Source organism: Catharus ustulatus, chromosome 1 (assembly GCF_009819885.2).
Source record: "Catharus ustulatus isolate bCatUst1 chromosome 1, bCatUst1.pri.v2, whole genome shotgun sequence".
Taxonomy (NCBI): domain Eukaryota; kingdom Metazoa; phylum Chordata; class Aves; order Passeriformes; family Turdidae; genus Catharus; species Catharus ustulatus.
In genome coordinates, this window is record NC_046221.1 from 133,260,769 (window position 1) to 133,284,250 (window position 23,482).

The 23,482-nt window shown below is 40.5% G+C and overlaps 1 protein-coding gene across 2 annotated transcripts; it reads left to right on the forward strand.

The window, feature by feature from the left end:
• The first annotated feature begins 11,309 nt into the window (after positions 1-11,309).
• Positions 11,310-21,763, forward strand: LOC116999893 (carbonic anhydrase 3-like). 2 transcript variants are annotated; one of them, XM_033066981.1, is made up of 5 exons: positions 11,310-11,572; positions 13,491-13,583; positions 15,210-15,275; positions 18,185-18,340; positions 19,564-21,763. In XM_033066981.1, exons 1-5 carry the CDS (start codon positions 11,327-11,329, stop codon positions 19,681-19,683), a joined length of 681 nt encoding a protein of 226 aa, XP_032922872.1. In that variant the 5' UTR covers positions 11,310-11,326; the 3' UTR covers positions 19,684-21,763. The 2 variants fall into 2 exon arrangements, with proteins under 2 accessions (XP_032922872.1, XP_032922882.1); XM_033066991.1 differs by lacking the exon at positions 11,310-11,572 and adding an exon at positions 11,716-11,779.
• The last annotated feature ends 1,719 nt before the right edge of the window (positions 21,764-23,482 follow it).

Sequence of the window (23,482 nt, forward strand, 5' to 3'; positions counted from 1 at the left end):
TGAATTTCAGGTTGTTGTGGGTACTTGATCTGCTGTTTGTTCCATCCAGCATGCTGCTTACCCACCACAATTCTGCAAGAAAGCAATGAAAAAGATTGGTGATGTTCTGCAGTGGGGACACCCAGAACAGGCCAGATTTACCCCTTCAGTAAAGGTGCTCCTGTAACAAGTAGCTAGCTAACATTTAGCATTTGTGTGGCTGTTTTGATAAATAACAGAGTTTGCAAGAATCATGTTATCAATCTTTAACACAGCCCTGTGAGGCTGAGAATAGGGTGCTGTACTCTCTGCATGGCTACAGCAATATGAACACTGGCCAGGGACTGACAACCACAGCTCCTCAGAGGACATCACTGTTAGAGATAGGACTAAATTTAATGGCCTCTCATTTTTTGTCATATCCCTTTCATTACAATTGTGCTGTCCTGGAGGAATTTGTTTTTTGAATACATGGGAAATCTTTCCTCTGTCCATGTGAATGTTTGAGAAATTGACTGATGCTGATTGACTACACAAGCTGCCAGGATTGATGGGCTTGAGACTTCTTATAGGCATTTCCTGATCTGTGATTCTTCATTATCATATATTTAATCATTATTTCTCCATTTCAGTCGAGCATATTTCTTAAAATTAACCAGTAAGATCTACTAATGAATTAGATCTGTTTCACTTTGTATCTGGGTTGCGCAGTAGTGAACTGGTACATTATTCATGTTCTCAGAGAATGCACCTGAACACAAAGATTACATTGATCTCGGTTCTGAGCAAACCAAAAACATTCTACAAGTCTAGAATGGTTGACAATATAGAGAGTTTCTTGGCATCACCAGAATTGAGGGAAAGACATGAACCCAGCACCAAGAAAATACGAAGAACCGAAGAGAATTATTTATATTCTCAACTGGTTTCCACAGTCAAAAACACATTCTCCTCCAATGACAGTGACTAGGATCTGTGCCTGTGACAATCTGGGGAGGATTGTCACCACTGCTGGAGGACCAAAGTCTGTAGATCCAGATGGCTGCCAGCGTGCTCTGGGTCAGGAGTTCCAAGCTAGGATAATAAAAAGCATTTCATTGTTCACCATTACGGAACTCTTCATGCGTTAGATTATAAGCCATGACGATTACTGCAGTGGCAAAAATAGCAAATATCAGAGGGCACCTCTCAGTGTCACTCCTTGGTATGATGCAGATAGTGCTTCCAAAAAAGTCTGAAGTGCAGCCCAGTGCAACAGTAGTATTCACTGTCTTTCTTACAAGGATGAAGCATAATTGCTTTATTTACCTCTAGTTTGTTGTATCGAAGACCTTTCTAATCATCTTTGCAGACAAGTTAGAAAGATTGGAGAATTCATGCTGGAAAATATTCCATCCTTGCCTAGGAGGAACAATTCCACAACATAAAAGGTTTACTAAAAAAAAAAAGCCCCCTCAATCAGAATATTCAAATTGGCCTGTTACATTTGACTGCTTTTATAGATATCCTGAAGGATGCTTAAGGTCAAAAGTAGATAGCTTAGCTCTGCAAAGGTCTGAGTATTTTGTCCCCATACTTCAAACCTATTTCTGTACCTCAACACTACTGTGGGTGTGTGAGTAAGTTCACTGAAATTACTATGAAGATGGAAGATTTTGATTGGATCATTTAAAATATGTCTGGCATCAATCTTAAACCAGCCATGAAATCTTGGCATCTGTTCAGGTGAATAAAAAAAAAAAAAAAGAGAAGGATTGTGGGTTTTTTTTCCAAAATACATAATGTAAAGATGCGTGAAGCAACCAACACATTTGTAAAAAGTAACATCATAGAGAATTTTTTTAAAAGGGGCTGAACAATATAAAGACACAGGAAGGTAGGACTAGCAAAAGACAAACTAGTAAAACTTTTTTTTTTTGCACTGACAAACCACTGTGCTGAGTGATGCTAAACTGTGAGACGAACAGCATTTCTGTTAGCTGCACTGGCATCTTTAAAGTACAGATGCATTTTAGAATCCATATGCCAAGCCTGTGTGTGGTTGTATTAGAGAAAGCTGAATATTGCATTGGAGCCCACCAAGATGCATCAGTATAAATCCAGCTAAATGAGACTTAGAATGCAGAAGATGAAATCTGAAGATTTTGTCCAGACTGCAATGTACTACCAACTGCAAAATGCGGTACTGCTCTGTTATTGTATGCCCAGATTGATTTTTAAAGATTAGATTTTAGGATCATTGCATATCATTCTTTCAATCTGCTTCTGTAGGATTCATTTTAAAAAAACCCTCAATTTACAATAGACTGGTAATTTCCTAAACTGCTCTGAGAAGACCATTAACACTCACAGGCAATATTGTTTCTGGGTTAACAAGTTTTTTGTTACAGTTTGGTTTCCCCTCTCTTCTGGTAAAACCTGCTGTTCAATATGTGTGACAAGTATGGGCTTCCTAATATTGCCTCCTTTTTTATTACATACTTACACTTCCAATGCACGTATAGATGTTTATACTTACACACAGCCAGTTAGCTTTTCCTTATCGACAGATGATTCTTTCAAAGTTGCTTTGTGATCTCAGAGTGAAACTTTGACTCCATTCAAGTGAAGGACAGATACTGATAGAAATAGGATGTTATGCTCTGATCTTTCAAAGTGCACAAATTGTATGGCTTCAGAAGGAGTGACTTTCTGAAAATGTGAAACACACATCTCATGGAATTTCTGGGAAATGTCTATGACATGAAAAGTCTTCTGCCTGCAAAGACCATTTTTAAGGGCTGGAAATACATGATTTTCTTATAAAATCCTCTTTTAGGAGAATGTATCTCACTGGAAAATATGCATGAAGTATTTCTGATTTGCTACATCATAAATTATATATTTCATTGAGATGCCTCTTATAAAAACTCTTATGAACTCCTCCAGCCCTGGTAGCTTTTCTGTGGCCTGGTTAGGACTGTTCCCAGGCAAATGCTACTGCCAGAGTATCATGCAAGATAAAGGTCATACAGTAAACTCTACCTCAATACAGAAGAGTTGCCAATCTGCTGGAATTTCCAAACAGGCACATACGGACCTTGTAAAAGCAAATAGTACAGGTCAAACTCTCATACTTGGATTATTTCAAATTAGACTGTGCCAGTGCATATAAAAGTAGACATCCCTGCTCAGATTTGGATTTCAGTGTGAGTGCCATACAAGCAAAGCCCTATGGGAAACGAGGATATTCATATTCCTGCAGAGTTTATCTGTTTAGCTTTTCAGATCCAGAAGAGGTGTCTGAAATATACACTGTATTTTTTTGCATCAGATTTGTATGTGATAAATAATACATTTACTTTTCAATATTTTTTTTTAATGCCAGTACTTGTCCTTCAATCTGTGCTCATTTTAGTAGACTGCTACAAGGAAATCTTGTTGACCTTTTTGTTCCTTTTATTAAATCTACAGTCTGGCTTTCTGTTTTCATGTTTATTGTATCTCATTGACTGAATATTAAGCTTTGCAAATGGTAATATAGGTTCTAAATTGCAATAGAAAGATGATGGGATTTAGTAAGCAAGGTCCTAAAGTCTAAACTGCAGACTGCTGAGCTACACGCCTTCTGAATTGGAAAGATGCAGTAAAAGTTTGCCTATTATTTGTCTAGAGGTGCTATACAAATAAAAGCATTAATGAAGCTAAAAAACCTCATTGTGTATGAAACCAGCAAAATCAACCCAATATGTTTCTCATTTTCCTTTGGCAGATTTTCCAATAAGATCTGGCTGTCAATAGGGGTTTCCATTCATTCCTGCAATGTTTTCCATACCATGGCATCTCAGTGGAGGCATATGACAATTTGGTTTTTGGCTATGGCATGCCACCATGGCATCCCTCAATCAAAAGCTCTTAGTGACATGTTTTTCTTGCATTGCCTGGCATGCAATGTGCAATATGTCAAAAAACACTTCTGCCCCTTCCATACTATGCATTATCAAATTCCTTTTTGTTGTATTGTTTTCTTCCACAAGCTATTAAATATAGCTTATAAATATAGCAGAATACACTTTATATTTAGATTGGCCACAGGCACTGAGTAAATGCTTTTACTCTTTTAACACTGTACTCAATGTGGGCACACTCTGTGCTCCAGCAAAGCCCTTTGCATGAAATCACCCACAGGAAATATCCCTGAGCATGGTGAAACTTGGAAAACCTTAGCTTTGAGAAGAGACATTCTTGAATTACATGATGCTGGCATATTTACCTCTATGTGTCCCCTCACAGTCAGACATTCCTAGCTGTCATGCTGGCTCCTGGAGACAGATGGAAATTGGCACGCTGAGGTGAAGTAGTATTTTGGTTGTTCTAGTTATTTGAAGGTATTGGGCCAAGTCAGCCATGGCTGGAAGAGCTCAAAACTGCTTCCAGTCACTTTTCCATGCATCATTCTCCCGTGATTTGTGTGCTCTGGGTAAAGCCATGGCTCTGAGCCATTTTCCAGACTCTGCTTATTCCTGATTTCCATTCTCAAAAAAGAAAGTCTCTATGACTTCAGGTAAGGTATTTTTGTAAGTGGGATGAGCGTGATTATGCTTTTTGCTGGTTTAGCTGAAGCACATCCAGCATTTGAACTGCACATTCAACAGATGGTGTTCCACAGGTATAACATGTTATTTCTACTGGAGCCTCTGTTTCAATCTTTCATTTAAGTAATAAATGTACAAACCCCTCCTTTGGATGAAGAGCACCTTGTGTGTTAGATATCCAACAGGACCACCATGTTTCATTTATTTTTATACTCTATTGAATAAACTGTTATAATCAGGTGCCCAGCTGTGATGCTGTGCCAGTTTTGGCAAGATCATTTCTGCAATTACTGAAATCCTGGACTTTTTCATGAATGGTCTAGATTGATCTTGTTATGTTCTTGCCTGTGCTATTTCAGATGGCTAATGGCTTTTACAACATGTCCAAGGTTTACAAAATTGAAAGAAATCACTGCAATAAAGTTGTGAATGCACTAGGTAACACCACTCCTCTTAAATGTTTGAAGCTGTGACCTTTTCTTAATTATAATGGCATTTCTATGACAGAAGTGTTTATTTCCTAGAAAAAGCAGTTTTTTACAAGTTAGATGATAATGAATTTCTGAGACAATATCAAAAGAAAAGAATACAGGTAGATCCTAAGAAATGCAATAATAATTATCTCTTCAGGCAGGTAATGCTACTACATTTGCTTTTTGCTCTACCTTTGATGAGGAAAGCAGCAGGAAAAGAAAGCAGCCAGTGAGACACTGTGGGATGACAGCACCTGGGGCTGACTCTAAGTACCTACATTTGTCACTTGTGTGTAAGTTACTGCCTGGATGGCACAAATGTGCAGAAACTGACAAAAAGATGCTCTTCTGGATGCAACAGGACCAGCTTACTGGAAAGCTAAAATATGAAGACTTTCACTGTTGGATGTGGCTCTTTAATAAAGAAGATTGCAAAAATTCTCATATAGAGCAATGAATTCAAATACTAGGGGAAGAAATGACTTGCATCTTTTTTTATGTAATACAAATCATGTTCCTCGCCTCCACAAAGGGCTCCAATAAACATTATTTGTGTGTATGAAGTTGATAAAAAGTCTCTCTGAGACTTGCATGAACAAGGCCACTAAAGCTGTCTGCTTATGTGGACAGAAAATGAGCTGCTCCAATTAGAATTTCATGAGCTCACAAGTGTTTCTTTCTAGACAGATAAGGCAGAAACCAATTCAAAAGGATTAATGGCTAAGCTTTCTGAATTAAAATTGCAACAGGTGTCAATTTTACATGCCTGCCTTCCAACAGATGTGACATTATCCATTTGATTGATGACAGAGTAAAAAAAAAAAGTTTTTTCTTTTGTCCCATTGTTCTCTTTTGAAAGCAAAAAGATGTATTTTTCCATACCATTGTACCCAAGTAATCTCCTAGTATTTTCTTAATTGAATTCTGAAGATATGAGAAACTACATGTTTTGAAGGATATTTTGATTATGAATGAATCTCTGTTCCTTTAAAGATATTGAAAGGATGCTTCTTACAATATCGTGTAAGTTGCTATGGTTTATTGAGTTTCAATTTGATGATGATCTTCTCTATGTAAAAATACTATCTACATCACCACATAAATTTTCTCAAATGCAGATTCCTATGTGAGACATCTTGTCCTGCCTTTGTCTCACAGGATTCAGGATGTCTACTCATAATTATACTCAGAGTAAGAAGAATTTTCTAAACAAGTTTAATAAAGAAATTTAAGTTATGCTAAACATATTTAGATATTTATTAGCCTAGCACAGCTAGAAGGGGAACCTTTATCTTCCAGTTGGTTTTGGAACATCAAATAAGACCAAATTAGTCCTAAGCTCTGTATATTGCAGCTTCTCAACCTTCTTTCTGTACCTCACCAACACAAAGGGTTGAATCTCGCAAAGTTGCAGGTTTATTTCCACACTGCATTACAGTGCTGATAGTACAACGAGCATTTGAACAAGTTCACCTGTGTTGGAAATCTCCTTGGATTGTGATGCTTCGTGACTGACTCTCAAATATCTATCTTGGAATAGTATTTAGTTTGAGTTATGTAGTTTGAGTTTTTAGCTCAAGGTTGACAGAGTTGCCACAGTGTTAGCATGGACTGACAAAGCTTCGGGAGATTGCAGCGCAGCTGGCGTTTGAGAGAAAAGCTCTGAGTATTCAAAATAGATATGTGCACAAAGCCAACTAACACAACTATACTGCTGCTAACTCTCCATCATCTGAAAACCAAATGCCTTCCTGACTAAAATATCCACTGCTAAGTTGCCGAACATGAGAAATACATTCGGTGTAAAGCTCCTTGCATGAAGAACTGACAGAACAACATCAAACCCTAACTTAAGCCAATGGTCAGGAATGACCTCCTTTGGGGCTGGCAGAATCTCCCTTTGCTCAGTGGTTTTGTAGGCTGTGAGATACCCTTCCAGGCATTTCGGAGCTGTTGCATTTGTGAAAGCAGGGAAGCGGGAGTGGGGGAGCCTGCCCGCCCCGGGAGCTCGTCCAGAATGGCCCGCGGAGGGATAATCGAGCTCCCTCCGTCCCTCCCGGGCTGGTGCAGCCGCTGAGCGCTCCAGGTAGCCCCTCCTGACCGAGCCGGGACCCATGGCCCCGGGGCTGCCCGCAGGAGCCACCCTCTGTCCCCGGGCTGTCCCTGCGGGACGGGACATCCCTGCCTCCTGCGGGGAAGAGCACGGCTCTGCCCGACCCTGCCCAGCCCAGCCCAGCAACAGCCCAGCTCAGCAGATCCCAGCCCTGCCCAACCCAGCCCAGCAACAGCCCAGCCCAGCCCTACCCAGCGGATCGCAGCCCAGCCCAGCAGACCCCAGCCCAGCAACAGCCCAGCCCAGCAGATCCCACCCCAGCCCAGCCCAGCCCAGCCCAGCAGATCCCAGCCCAGCCCTGCTCTGCCCAGCCCTGCGGGGGGGACCCGGAGCCGCGGCGGGGCTATAAACGCCCCCGGGCCGGGAGGGAGGGGACCAGTGCAGGACAGGCAGCGGGACAGGGACAGGCAGCGGGACAGGGACAGGCAACGGGACAGGGACAGGCAGCGGGACAGGCACCATGGCTCAGGCCGTGTGGGGCTACGACAGCGACAACGGTGAGCGGGCCCGGGGCCACCGCAGGTCCGGCGTGAGTCCGGCTGAGCAGGGGCGACGTCTCTTTGTCTTTGTCCACAGGACCCGATCGCTGGCACGAAAACTACCCCATGGCCAAGGGCGACAAGCAGTCGCCTATTGAGATCAATAGCAAGGATGTGAAGCACGACTCCTCTCTCTCCTCCTGGCACGCCAGCTATGACCCCGGGGCTGCGAAAACCATCCTGAACAATGGGCGCACCTGCCGCGTCGTCTTCGACGACACTTTTGATCGATCAGGTCGGTTTGGAATTTTGGGGGTTGTTAGGGATCAAGGTTTGCAAAGTACCAGGTATAAAAAAAGCATCCTTTAGTATCCAGCAGAGAAAAGTCACAGGGGAATGTAAAAAAGGTGCTCCTGGAGTTTGTTCTGGTAGATCTGAAGTGGGACAGAAAGGCTGTCAGCTACAGGGGAGCCCCTGAAACACAGACTCAGCTGGATGGTGAACTTCTCCCGATGTCACCTTCTTCAACACAGACACCACATCTCCAGGTTTTGTGTAAGGGACAAGAGCAGTGCCCAGAGGGGTTTAGAATGCTTTGAGACACTTTGTAAACAAAAAAAACCCTTATATATACATTTCTACTGACTGTGATCTTGATTTCTTCTTGGCAATTCTCCAGGTACTTCAGAGCCTGAAGAAGTTATGAAAATAGCATTTATGTAAATGGCATTTTATAGTTTCTGGAAAACTATGAAATGGCTTTGTTATTTAATTAAGAGTGAGCAATCTCATCTCTCTAAATTAAATTGTTCAAAACTTGATTGCAGAGCTCTGTCTGTAGCTTTGAATGCAGATAAGCAACAACTGTCAAAATGAATAATAAATTCACAATATCATATAATGCAAAGAAATCTCAAAAGCATGCAGTATTGATTGGTCCTTCATCAAGAAGGAAAGCAATCTAATTAATGGAAAACAGTTACTTTCCTTTGTATTTCTGTGCATCTGTTTTGATGGCACTTGCATTGAGATTTTTTTCTTAGTAAGCTATATCAGTAATGAAATATATCCATAGTACATTGAAAGATCACTCTCCTGCTTATTTATTTTATCTTGATGAACCCCTTGTTTCCTTGGATTTTAAAATTTATTTTTACATCTACTTGTTATTGTTCCATGTCTCTCAGATGGAATCTCAATTATTTAGGACCAAGACTGTCTCTAAGTTATGTCTTTTTATGGTCCTTTAGTATTTATTACCATAGTTTCTACACAGTGGTCTCATAAATTGCACTTTTATTACTATAGAAACACAGAATGGTCTGGATTGGAAGCAACCTTAATGATCATCTAGTACCAACCATACCCTCATCACCACCTTCCACTAGATCAGGTTACTAAAGATGCATCCAACCTGCCCTTGAACATTTCCAGGGATGGAGCATCCACAGCTTCTTCAGGCAGCCTGTTCCAGTGCCTCACCAATCTCACAGTAAAAAACTTCTTCCTAATATCCAGTGTGACCATAGTCCCTTTCAGTTTGAAGGCGTTCTTCCTTGCCCTATCACTACTACCTGCCCTTGTAACAAATTCTGTTTATAAGCCAGAATGCTCTTCCAAAAGCTCTGGATAAAATGAATACCATGACTGAAAGCACGGGAAGGAAATTGGCAATGAACATTTTCACATGCCAGTTCTGTTGTGTCTTCTTTACAGCTTCCTAAAGGCTGAAATGTTTTATACTACTCAAGAAGTTGTCTGCCCAAGGAACAGCATTGGAGAAAGATCCAAATTTGGCCAAACCAAATGCAGCCCTTGGTGCAGCACTTCCTCTAAATCATCTTCCCTCAATTTCTTCCCCTCTCTGGATCACCTCTCTGGATCACCTCTGTTGTTTCTTTGGGCATGCAGTGCGTGCATTCTCTCCGGGCTGCCCTTACTTTATGCAGGTTGCTGGACAGTAATTTAGGACTCAGGTGTTTCATAGGCATGTTTCTGATCAGAATCAAATACAATGCTTGACAGTTCTGAAAGATCATGAGGAAGAATTTTGTAGACATTTCATCACTGTCATTTGTTGGCTTCTGCGGTGCTAAGAGATGAGGATAAGTAGTAATCCCAGATTCCATTTTAACTGGAAAAAGAAATATAGTTGAAGATAATTTTTTTCCCAACCACACAGAAAATTTTGAATGTTAAAAAGATTTGGTTTTATGCTAGAGAGATTTGTATACTGTTATGAAGTGCTGTTTTCAAGTGCTTCACGGTATTTTAGTTCTGGAAAGGGCCATCTGTAAGAAATGAGTGGTGAATGAGTTTCCAAATCTGACACTGATTCAGCTTGTAAATGTAGGTAGATCTCATAAATTCAGCTCCTGCCTTCCATTGATTCCAATGTGAAATGGCAACCAAATACTTTTGAGGAGTTGAGCCTTAGATCCTATGCCTTTTTTGTCCTATATTTGGAAGTGGAATACTAATAACAATAGTAGTTTTTCAATTGAAGGCTTCTACAGAAGGTTTACTCAATATTACTCAATACTATACTGAGTTATGTTTATTTACGTATGAACAAAGTTAAAAAGTAAGAGGAATTACGTGCTTAAGTCTCAACAGTGTTGTTTTTCTCCTCGATGGTTGTGACACCTACCAACTAAAAAGAGAAACTGCAAAGTTCAACCTCTTGCTCTGTGTAGGTATTCCAAGTTGTAGGATATCAAGAATTCATTTGAGACCATTGGGCAAAAGAGGATTTCAGTGTTAACTTTGAACTTCAAAGCTATTGGTAGAAGCTCAAACTTGAATGCTATTTAAACAAGGCCTTCTGGCACTGCAGTTGTGAACTACATTATCAGCTTTCTGTGTAAGGAAACACGACTCATTCCAACCTTAGGTAATGAATGAAAAATACATTTGAGAGTTTATCCTCTAAGCAGCCCCTGCTCAAAAGAATCTCCAGGCTGAAAGAGCAGGTGTGATGTTTTGAAAGTCAGAGTTGATGTCAACTGTCAGACTGATGCATGGTCAGCATTATTTGGCTAAGCACAGCACAAGTACGTAACAGTTTCTCTTACTTTCCCTTGTTGGTGGCTCAAGAACAATTCTCTAACTCACTTGACCTAAACTTTATTGTCTTTATTGAGGGATTATTTATTGCTCCCTCACTTCCAAGAAATAGATAATTTTTAAAAATTTTTTATTTTTGTTTGAAGCAGCTACCTGTAACCATTGTTTAGTTGTCCGACCTGTAAAAGGTATACCTGTCATGGACTGGAGGTACTTCTGAAGCACCTTTGGCTTAATTTAACAGCCCTAGCACCAATCTTTTTAAAAACACACTTTCTTGGCAAGAATCGCCTGAGAACTCCCCACTTATCTCTCCATACCATGAACTGTAGTGTGTCCACCTGCCAGGATAAAAGAGGCATTAGGCAGCTGGGTTTGATTCTGTGCTTGCCTCAGTGTTCACATCAAACACAACTCCTGACAACAGGATTCAGCCCCAGCCACACAAGCTGGAGAGTGGCAGGTTTGGGAGAGGAGCCGCGGCATCTCCCGCAGGAGGATGCGGGGTGTGCGGGGGGGTGGAGATGTCGATGCCGATGCCGTGTCCCAGGGTGCTGATGCCATGTCCCGGGATGCTGATACCGTGTCCCAGGGTTCTGATGCCGTGTCCCCGGCGTGCTGATGCCGTGTCCCGGGGTACTGATGCCGTGTCCCGGGATGCTGATGCCGTGTCCCAGGGCTATGATGCCGTGTCCCGGGATGCTGATGCCGTGTCCCAGGGCTATGATGCCGTGTCCCCGGAGTGCTGATGCCCTCTGTGTCCCCGCAGTGCTCAGAGGGGGCCCGCTCACCGAACCCTACCGTCTGCGCCAGCTGCACCTGCACTGGGGCTCCTCCGACCTGCACGGCTCCGAGCACATCATCGACGGCGTCAAGCACGCCGCAGAGGTGGGACGGGTTTTTAACCAGCGTTCAGTGCTGGCTGCAATTTTGCATCTGAATACACTAACCATTCTCCCTCTTGAAAGTATCTAGCCACTGATTTTCCTCTGCCTTGAGAATACTGCTTAACACGCCCTGGGATAAGTTGCATCTGCCAAAAATTGTATCCCTGCAAGTATCTGCTGACACGAACCTCTTTTCCTCATGCCAAAGGTTTGCTGGTATCTTGGAATGTTTTAAAAATATTTTCGACAGTGTGTTATTTCTAAATAGGAAGATCTGCTAAAGTTTTTTTTTTTTTTTTGGCTTTTAGGCATTTCTGGTATAACTGGAGTTACCAAGCTAGTTTCAGAAAGTAGAAGAACTCACTAAAAGCACATTTGATAAGCTGATACTCAAAATTGGATCCATCTTAGAATTGATTCAGAGTATGTTTTAGTTCCTGAGCATCTCTGCTTTGAAATAGCTGGGTTTATTTCCAGGATTTTCAGGAACCATGGAAAATATAATGTTTGGATTTTGTTTGGGTTCTTTGTTTTTAAATGTAAACCACTGCAGGGCTGTTGTCCTGGTTTGTTAAAATTCATGAACTCTTTAGGCCCTGAAGACTTCTTCAGGTCCTAAATGTAAGCAAATTACCTATTGATGCTAGGGAATTGCTAGCAAAGGCTGCCTCCTTCCTCCACCTTATCTGAGAACAGGCTCACAATACACACCTATGCCCACAAAAACCCTGTAGTGATGTTTTCCTGCCTTCCACTTATACTCTCAAGGCCCAGAGCCTGGAGAAGCTTTGTCCACCTCTCATAGGACAAAACTGAGGCAGATATTTTCAGGGTCAATGTGCACAGACGTTGCAGAGATGACTGTGGATGACGGCTTAGTAATTTTTTTTCCTGTTCCTTAACCACAGCCAATCATTGCTAGTGTTCTGCTTTCTGTGGCCAACTAAATAAAAAAAATCTGCTTCCTCAAACTAATTCTTGACTAGTTCAAGCACAGACTTTTAATGTTACTTTTGTTCAGCAGTACTCATGTGTTCATTGACAGGAGAAGAAAGCCTGGAATATATGCACTTTAAAAAATTGCAGCCAAAGATATATGGTTCCTCCAACTTTATGCTTAGCATTAAAATCCTTATCCTCAAGAGAAAAGAAACAGAGAACAATAGACATTCATTTATATTCAGGACAATTTTATTTTGTTATTTTAAATAAACTTTAAAAAAAAAACAACTTTTTTTTTTTCCTACCTGTATGACTATGTTTCAGATGCTCCTTAATCTGAGATTGCACACTGCTGGTTGCAGCATCTGTATCTAAATGCATAAACTAGGGATTTTCTGGGCAGGGATGTAAAAAAATTTGAAATATATCCATAAAATACAGCATTGTTGAAAGCAGGTATGAGAAAGAAATGTCAGATTATATCCCACAGTAGACATGAGAAAGAAATGTCAGATTATTTCCCCACTCCCTTCCAGTACATTGTGCCTAGAGTAGTAAGAGATACAAACCAATAATTTGTGCACTAATACAACCCAGTGTAAATCCTCGAACTAACATCTGCATAACCTGAAGATTTAAAAATGCACTTGAGATGAAGTGCATGTCAGTAGCTGCTTTATGCACTGCATGTGTGCACGTCATGTGCTTGGGTTAAACTATTTATAGTTGCATTGTCTGATATTGTGTAGTTAACTCCATTTTCTTTGCCCTATGCTTCAGTTAAATGCAAAACAATGCTTTACAGACAGCATGAGCATATAAAAGCATGGGAACAGCAATAAGAAATACTTACATAGGCTTTTCTTTTTCATGTCCAATCCTTTACCAGAATCTTTTCTTAATTTAATTTAAAGTGAATATTGTGTTGTTGACAATTTCTTGGTTTTATAACTGAGGTTTAATTGATTTTTTTTTAGTTGCATTTGGTACACTGGAATCCAAAACATGGTAATTTTGCTGGAGCTTTAAAACAACCTGATGGTGTAGCTGTTGTGGGAGTTTTTCTGAAAGTAAGTAGCAAATATTCAGTCTTTATAATTTTTCTGTATTTTCCCTCTTTCTCTAGTGCCAGGGGAAAAGCTACCATTGTTTTTGCTGGACTGCAGCCCTTTCCTGTGGTGTGCAGTGGGTGAGGAGGAGGGTCTGCATAGGCTGAGTGTTTCCTCTCATCTTTTGTCTGCTAACAGGTGTTGTATCTGCCTATCAGCACAGTTATGTTGACTGATTCCCTTCTCTGCTCTCTTGCTGATTCCCACACAAGCCAGGAATCAAAATTAGTTCAATGAACCTACTCCAAAAAGAAAGAATTTATGATAAAATAAGATCACTGAACATTCCAGCCTTGAAATGCAGAAACTTTTAAACAAAATAATACTGTACCAGTATTTTCAGATTTGATTTTTTTATAAACTCAACACAAAGAATGTAATCCTTGTATCAAATCTGTATGTAGTCTAGGACATTGAGAAATGCTAATGGGAAAACAGCCCAATAGTAATAAATTAAAGGAACTTCAGTCTTTTTAGTAGCAGGTGGGCATTTCAGCTTCAACACATCATCAGGGAATAGGTGTCCTTTTATTATTTTATCACTAGTAAGTGGCATGTGTACAAGCTAGAACAAGTGGATGTAATTAATTTTGCTACAGTGTCCCTGGACAAACTAGATGCAGTGTCATTTTAATTCTATTACACTGTGAGCCAGCCTGACCTTTTCTCTTGTGGTTAGTCTAAATTGAAGGTCAGCACCTGTCCAGATTCTCCCCTATAACTATGTCCTTCAATTATTCATCCTTTGTCATTCCTTTCAGTCTATTTTAGGCTAAAGTTTCATGTTGTAAAACACAACTTACAAAGCACACCACTATATTCCTATGAACCGTACTAAGGTCAGCTAAAAGGTCTAGAAAAGTAAAACAAAAAGTAAAAAAAGGTAGTATCATTGTCTTCTCTGGCCCTCTTTCCCTGTTTCCATCTTGCTCTTTGGTGAAGGAGCTGTTGTTTTCCTCTGAATTTGTCATGTTCCATTACTGGGTTTTGGGATACTACAAAAACAGGATTGAATTATCTTTTGAGGACTTGAATTTAATCTATTTTGGAAGAAGACAAAGCAGTAATAGTGCTTTTACTCTTTTGGGATGTCAAAGCTTTTGGAAGCACTAAATGTCATGAGCACAAGCAATAAAGTGACCCCATAGCTTGAGGTCATCTAGACATGAATTCACATGTCCTACATCAAGTCTGATCTGACTGTGTATGTGCTGCAGAATGAAGTGTCTGCAGGAACTAGAGCCCTTCAGGCCATCAAGACTTTGCCAAGTGCTTAGACATCAGTGGCTGTGGGTTGCTTTTGAAGCAGCAGCCAAGGGTTAAGCCCTGGGTAGTGACACTGAGAGTGCAGTCCATTCCTCAGACAGGCATGATGCCTTGTAGGGTTCTTCAACACATGTTCAAATAGCAAAGCTAGCTACTGGAGTCTATTTTGGATGTTCTTTGAACACAAATAATTTTCTATCAGTCCCTGCTGGATTCTCTGAGACTGCTGTTGCCTGATGTGACAGATGGGATGTGCTGAATTTCTTTCAAATACTGGGGAACATGATGAAAAAGATATAGTATTTGTGCTTTGCATTACAGGTTGGAAAAACTCTTAAACCAGAGATGAAGAGAATTCTTGAAGAAATTGAAAACATTAAGACCAAGGTATCAAAACAATTTTTGTGATATAATGTAGCTAGAAAGACACAGAAGCAGGAATCAGTAGTTCAGATTCATATTTTGGCATCATTTTGATGCCAAACAGTAGCACTAGCGATCAGACACATTGGACTCTGGAGCAGGACACTTTCTTTTGCTTAATTTAGCTCCTCCCTTCTGCAAGTATTCTTGTTAAAGATGATTTTTTTTATCAATCCTTGCATACACAGTTGATAGTCTTATTGGTCCTGTTCTGAGAAAAAATATGCCAGGGGGCCAATACCAAGAAAAAATTAAAAGCTTTTTGAATTTGAGGACAACAGTAGCCAAAAAAATGCATATAGCAGAGTCAGGAATTCAGTTAGCCTAAAATTAGAAGAAACTAGTAGGAATGATGGATCAGGCTCCCAGTCAGTGTAAGGGAGATTAAAAATGTTATTAGTTTTAAGAAGGAACTGTATAAAAGGAATTACACGATGCAGTTCTGCACCAGTCCTAAGTTCTCTCTTACTATAACACTAGCACAAATAGCATTGCAAATATATTCTAAACTGTTTTTTCAGTTTAATTAATGATCCAAGGCACCAGTCCATACCTATTGCATAGATACAGCTGCTGAAGGGAGTTATTTGCAGAGAACTGCAATATTGCATCTATAGTTATTTAGCATTATAATTTACAATAATCTTAATCTCTAGGGATATTTTAGCAATTCTACTTCATGCTAAACTTTATGATTCTAATAATGCTAAAAGTCATTGTTCTTTTCTCTTTATTTCACTTTGAACATGCCAGATCACCAATTTCGTAGGCATTTTCTTGCAAATTTACCAGAATTCCTTGCATTTAATGTATGTATGTATGTGAACTGCCATTGATCTGCAGGTCTGAGCCTGAAAACTCTTCTCTCATTTGTAAGAGTCATATTAATTTCATTTAATGAAAACTTTTTTTTTTTTTTTAATGAAAACTCAGGGGTTTTTTTTTCTTTCTACTGAGGGAACTGAAGGTTATTTTTTTTCACTCTATCATGCCCCCACCTCAATGTGTCAATGGTATCTCTTTTGATGACTTTCTCTCATAATTCCTGTATCATTTTTTGGCCATTTACATGTAGAAGTTCTGGAAAAAGCAACAGTTGATGTAAAGCAGAGAAAGATACAGTAAATTCACTAATACAAGCCGCACTGAGTATAAGCCGCATCTCTGGGTGTTGGCAAATATTTCATTTTTTGTCCATAAATAAGCCGCACCCGAGTATAAGCCGCTCTGTCGTTCGCAGCGAGGACCCGCGTGCAACAAAGTTGCCAAATAGTAACAGAATGGTGGCAGGGCGGGGTTTACTGGCTCGGCTTGGGCTGTGCAGGCTCGGCCCACTCGGGGCTGCCGACGGGGCCAGGTAGCCCAGCCCGGCACTGCCGCTTGGCGGGCCACTGGGGGCCAGCCGCCGCTGCCACTGGGCTCGGTCACCACAGCCCGGCGCTGCCCTGTGGTGGCAGGCAGGGACGGAGACCCCCCCGCTCCCGCGGCGGCGGGCGGGGATGGAGCCCCCCGCTGCCTCCCTGAGCCGCGGCAGTGGCGGCACGGGGCCCCCCCGTCTCTCCCCCGGGCTGTGGTAGAGGAGGGAAGGAAAGAGCTCTCCCTCCTCTCTCCCCGCCCCCCGTGCTGCCTGCAGGGAGCCAGGCTCCACCCGTGGTGCAACAGAGTAACAATTTGTAACAATCGCAAAATGCCGACTTTGCAGCTGCTCGACTCGGCACTCTGGCTGGCACTTCTGAGGTTGTAAATGTCAGAAAATTATTCACATATTAGCCGCTCCTGATTATTAGCCGCATTTCCGGTTTAGGAGCAAAATCAAATTGGTGCGGCTTGTATTCGTGAAATTACTGTAAGTGCATATGCAAAGAACCATATGTTGTATATTATCTCTTTTCTGTCATCGCAGACATTTTCCCAAGATTACTTATTTTTTCAGAAAGATTAATGGGTGGTATCACTGGTGTATTTATCACACATGCAGTTTCAATTGCTCTGATGCATTACAGGCAGAGGAGTTTCTTGGTCACTGTACTGTATTTACTGAAAAAGCATCATTTTGTGAATTTATTTGCAAATTCTTATGGCACTTACAGAATAATTTTTCAGGAAGATATAATTGGAGTCACTGTACTCATAATTTGTGCAAGGGTGCATGGAAATAATTTCAGCTTCTGCCATTCACTTTGTTCTAATCTAGAGAATATTCTCCATAACAGAAAAAGGAAATAAGAATAATATATCTTCCTTCCCAGAACTGCATCCAAAATATCAATAGAGAAGTGAACTGTATTTTCTCAGTTACTTTTTGTTGCCCTTGAGGGAACAAGGAATACTCATCAAAGTCCTGTGGAGTTACTTTCCTGTTTGGTGGCAGACAAACAACAAAAAGCCTGAGTGTCACCATGAATATATAATTAGAGCACAATCTTGGGAGGAGAGAGGCACAGATTTAAATTCCTCCAGATAGAAGGCTGTAATGAATCTGGGATAAATGCCTGGCCACCATCCTGTTGGATAAAAGGGTTATCCTGTTGGATAAGGGTTACACTGTTGGATAACAGTTTCAGCAGTGCCGCAGGCTTTAACTTTTATCCCAATGGCCCAAAATAAAACACAGTTTTGATAATTCCAGAATAGCAAAATGTAAAAATGAATTTGCTTTGATCCCACAAAATTCCATTTGTAATTTCTTTTAATTTATGAATGTAATAAAAATGTCAGTTATTATTAATTGATGGGAAATTGCTTGACAGGAAGAAAAGGAGATTGATTTCTTGCATGAATCTTGGTATTTAATAGCTTCCTTTATAATACTGATGACTTTTAAGACACATATCTCTAGAGTTACTGCTGAGAAATTTTTTTGTTTCCCTAAGGGGAAGGAGGCCCCTTTTCTGCACTTTGATCCTTCAATTCTTTTCCCCAAATGTCGGGACTACTGGACCTACCACGGCTCATTCACCACACCCCCCTGCGAGGAGTGCGTCACTTGGATTCTCCTGAGGGAGCCCATTGAAGTCAGCTCAGACCAGGTAAACTCCAGACAGTTCTACTCCTGCTTCACCAGTTCTCAACAGTGTCTCAGGGTGTCAGTGTGATGATTTGCAAGCCCTGTGTTACCTTGCACTTCTTGGTAGGGAGAGCTTTAGCTGTGACTGTGAGAAACTGCCTGCAGAACTGACTGCTCAGATGGGCTGTAAAACTGACCCTGAGAATTAGGTGGTCTTGTAGGACACTTCCTGCAACAGCCTCAGCAGTGGTGTTCTTGGGATCCAGAAAACCTGCCAAGGCAGAAAGTGCCCCTCAGCCACAGAACTCAGCCATCACACCAGCCTCAGTCCATTCTATGTATTTAACAATTAAGTGGCAAGTGAGACTAATATCTTGCTGGTTTCCTGGTTTAAGAAATTGCTGGTCCTGACCTTGACTTCTTAAAAGCTGTCAGTGAGAAAGATCAAACAACCTACAGCCTGCAGGCCTGAACATTCATGCAAATTAATGTACCACTTGCATCCACAAATATGCATTTACAGAGGAAAGAAAAAAAAAAAAACAAAAGCAAAAGCCTGTCTGGATAAGGTGACATTTTAGTTCTTGTGTCAAAAATTCTGGCTATTTATACCACTTATAGCACTTTCTGCTTCAGCAATACAAGTGAGGGTCTATCCTTTCTACTGAAATGGCTGTTTTCAAAATAGATTTATTTTGCATTTGGATAAAAGGGTAACAATTAACAAAGCAACACTGAAATTAAGTTAATTTGAATAACAGCAGCTGAGTGCTGGATTCATGATTCAGCTTAATAATCCAATTGGCATATCTCTGCCTTACAGAACAAAATACAAACTTCTGCACCAGCTTTTTCTATCACTCTTTGCACTGATATAGGTCTGCATCCTCCTTCACAGATAGCTGTATTTTCACAAGGTTTTTGCCTGCAGTCCAGCTCTGGCAGGGTCACAGTAGGGTCCTATTCTTTTTCCACACTGTGGGCATGAATCAGAGAAAAAACCAAAAGAAGTCCAGGCAAGGGTCAGATGATGAACTGTTCTGTGGATGAAGAGTGTGAAGATCCACAGAAACAGTGCAAGCTCCTGGGCTGCAGCAATCTTTGTCAGTAATCTCAGCATTGTTAGAGACTGTCATTGTGCGCTTGTCACTATGTAAGAAAACTCCTTTTTCATCTCCGAGTTTGTTCTAGGTAGTAAGGTCCACAGTGCTTCCACATGGACACTTGAATTTTTCTTCCTTGCAGATGGCAAAGCTCCGTAGCCTTTCCAAGAATGGTGAGAATGAACCCCTGTGCCCTCTTGTTGACAACTGGCGCCCGCCGCAGCCTCTGAAGGGCAGGATAGTGAGAGCCTCGTTCAAGTAAAAATCTCAAGTCTCACCCCACTGAACCTGAGTGACAAAGTCCCTACATCCCAAAAATGTAGTTAGTTTTTTGCTGTCTACTGCTTTTCATCTGCATCCAGGTCCGTGTTTCTCAGTTTGAAATTCTGAGTGGTAAAAGTAAACCTGTTTTTAAAAGCAGAAAAATACTATATGCAAGTACTAAGCATAATAATCAAATGTGAGAAATAATGATTCTTGACCACAAATGCCTCAGCATTTATGGTCACTTCTCTGCCTTGTGGTCTTGTAAGAAAAATAGGCTAAGTTTTAATATTTAAAATTAATTTCAAAGGAAATATAGTAAGGCAAAAAAATGAACCAGTAGTTCAGAAAGCAGAAGTAACAGTAGATGAACAGGAGGGAAATGCCTGTCTCTAGACAGTGATCTTGCTCAGACACCCTCCCTCAGAGGAGACATCCGAAGAGAAGTATCCCTTTAACATACCAGATTTTCCCTTCCCTGTCTTGTTCACAGTTTTTTATCCAAGATTAGGTTAGTGTTCTGAGGTAAAATCAGGCATACTCAGTTTCTGTGTGAAGAAGAAGAGAGACCTTGCTGTCATTTCAGCATTTGCTGTCTTTGCCATATCCTGCTGCTGCCATTGTTGATCTTTTCTTCTTTCACCTGCTGCTGTTACTTCACCCATCCATGGCAGAGCCCTGCTGGTATCATGTTGCCTTGTATTTAGTATACCAGCTTTAGTATTGCTATGGGGTAAGTGTCTTTCTTGTGCTGCTCTGTTTTATCTCCCAGAATGATGGATTTTTGATGCTCTGCCTGCATTTTATATTTGACACCTTAATGGTTTTGCCTATTAGGGATTTTGTTGCATATGGAAAGGATCTTTCTGGATGATTCATATGTGTAATTTCTCCTCCCCACTACTAAAAAATCCAGCTTAAGTCACCTAAGTTTATTTGACTGTGTTTATTTGATTCTAACTGAAGAATAAATGTGGATTCTGTTTGGCTCAGTTCCTTTCTGGGGAGACACATCAGCTTTCAAATATGATCCAAGCAAGGAACCACTGCAGACAGAAACATCTGAATCAATTTCCCCTGTCCTTCATCATTTCAGTGTACAAGTACCATCTAGGCTGATCCCACATAGAGATCATGTGAATAAGGATTTACATTATATTCAACACCCAGGTGTTATTCAGTAGTGGACATACAGGAGGTTGGATGGTCAAATGTGGTGCATAAATCCCACTGCACAGGAAGCTTCTGGGTTCTCTGTGTTTTCCTCTAACTCATCAGTAGGTAGCAGTGGGCGTTCTTCCGGAGATGTTGCCACAAACATGTTCACAGCAGCATTTATAAGGGATATGTCAAAGTCTGAAAAAAACAGGCCACAAATGGCTGGAATAGGCATTACCCAGTTCTCATTAACTATTTCACTTTCCACCTTTACTAGAAAAATTGTGCTCCAACAGGGAAGTAATGAATGGGCAGCACTGGACAGATTCTGCTGTTATTACCAGCACAATTCAGTGAGAATTCAGAAATTAAACTGAGGGCAGATTTTGATCCTTTTTATAAATTTAGGATTGCTAAGGATTCAGCTAAGGATTACTGAATTCCCATTGAAAGTTAGTAATTTAGTTTATTAGGAATGTATTTTGCTTAGTATAAAGCAGATTCTTTTTAAAAACTAAGTTCATGTGCATAGAAGCTAAAGTATTGATTGAATCCTGTTTACAAATGTTTTGGCACTGACTTAATTTTATCAGAAGATCAGCTTTTGATATTATGAGTGCAGAACTTGCAAGGGTATTGATTTTAGGACTCCCTTAGGTCTTCTTTAAACTCCTGAATCTATAAATCTCAACACATAAAAATGTTACTACAGAAGCTCATAAGCAACACTTATTTTCTACTGTACTATGTCTTATGTGTAAAATTTCTTCTCATATCCATATGAAGTTGATCTTGGTGATGAGGAAGTTTTAACACAAGTATCTGAGACAAGGGTTTGAGTCTTTCAAGCTAAAAGCCATTAACTGTGATGTTTTAATCTCTTGTTATTGAGGCAGTAAAACAAGATTAGTTGTCTGCACTTGAAATAACTGCTTTTATGTCTTCAGAGAATCAATAAATTGACTTACATAAAAAATAAACTGATTGCTGTTTTTATGCTAAGTGATGACTGAAAATAGCTTGAGAACTTAATAGAAAACCTTGCTGCTCCTTTCTTTGATACATGTGCTTGTAATACAAGAGACACAGACATTTTAGTACTTTTTAGCTGTTGGAGTTTAGTACAAGCACATCAATCAGTTAGCTGAAATGTTACATAATTCTGAAAATTCCTGATTAGTTTATACTTTTGAAACACACAAACTTATTAAAGAATAATTGCCTGCAAATCAATTGCCTGTTTTCTCTACTGCTTTTGAAAGGTAGAATAGGCAGAAGTTTATGAACTACTGAAATAGTTGTTTTGGTTCCAACAAGCAACATTTGGTTTGTATGCTGGCAAAAAAGAAAATACAGTCTGAAATTTATATTGCTTCCTCATACATCTCCTCTGATTCCATTCTGTCTTCAAACTATTATTACACACAAGCATCAGTCTAACTGCAAATATGCTTTAGTTTTGTTTTTCCCTTGAAGAATAAAGTTTACAGAGTTTTGTTCTGTTGCCTTTCTTCCTTTGATGAACAGTGTAGATCAGCATTGATTACCTTGGTGACAAAATCAGCATATGTGGATTCTTATCCTACTGCCTCATGGATCTTAGAGAAAAAAAAAAAAACCAGTAAAAATTGCCCTAATCATTCGGTGGCCCTAAATCCTTATGAATTTAGTGCCTATAATGTATATATTAACTACAGTGGGCAAGTGATTAAAATTGATCATCACCTATTAGGTTTTGACAAATACAGTAATTTCATGATTATAAGCCACACGATTTTGACTAAAATGTTGGTCCGAACCTGGAAGTGCGGCTTATAATCAGGTGCAGCTTATACATGGACAAAGAACAAAACTTTGCTGTTTTAGTTTGGAGGACAGGTGTCTGCTGAGAAAGGCAGGAACTTCTCTTTGAAATGGAGAATGTAAACCCCCTCCCTCCAAATTATTATAATTTTGAAATCAAGGGGCTTTCAGGCAAAAATATGGGAATTAGGAATAACAGTTGTTTGCTAGGGAAATTAAAATAGAAACAGAGTACTACAAAGAAACAAACTCCAAACCCTGACAAAGTCAGAGTACAACCTGACACCCGTCAGGCAGGGTGTTGGTAGCAGTCCCATTAAATGGTGACTGCATCCTCCTGCAGTGACAGATGTGATTCAGTTGAAGCAGTGCTCCTGCAGAAGGTGCAGTTTCCCTCCGGAGGTCCAGTGGTGATGTGGAGAAATCCAGTTTTCCTCTGGAGTCCAGTGGAGAAAGGGGCTCCCTTAGTGTCCCAAAACCTCTGTTTTTATCTTGGTAAGAAATGTTGGGCTCTTCTCCCTGGCTGGAGCAACTTCCAATGGGATGAAGTAATTTTATCAGTCCCACAGTGGGACTCAATGGGCCATTAGCAGAAAATGACTCGCTGAAGGAAGGATGAGTTGTGAAAAGATAAAGAACAATGCCCTGCCTGGTTTCAATGGATGGCCCATTAGCAGAATATCTGCCACTGAGATAAGGATCACTGTCCCACCCTCAACAGATGGTGATAGAATAGATACCTTTTATCACAGTCTGTACTGTAACCCAAGACAGTTGCCAACACCCGGACGTGCGGCTTATAATCAGGTGCGGCTTATATATGGAAAAAGAACGAA

Bases quoted from the DNA above. Each gene is read 5' to 3' on its own strand.
- LOC116999893 (XM_033066981.1), top strand. From the start codon at position 11,327: ATGCCGTGTCCCGGGATGCTGATGCCGTGTCCCAGGGCTATGATGCCG. The intron at 13,584-15,209 runs GTAAGTAGCAAA...TTTGCATTACAG, and splicing joins TTGTGGGAGTTTTTCTGAAA to GTTGGAAAAACTCTTAAACC. The intron at 15,276-18,184 runs GTATCAAAACAA...TGTTTCCCTAAG, and splicing joins TTGAAAACATTAAGACCAAG to GGGAAGGAGGCCCCTTTTCT.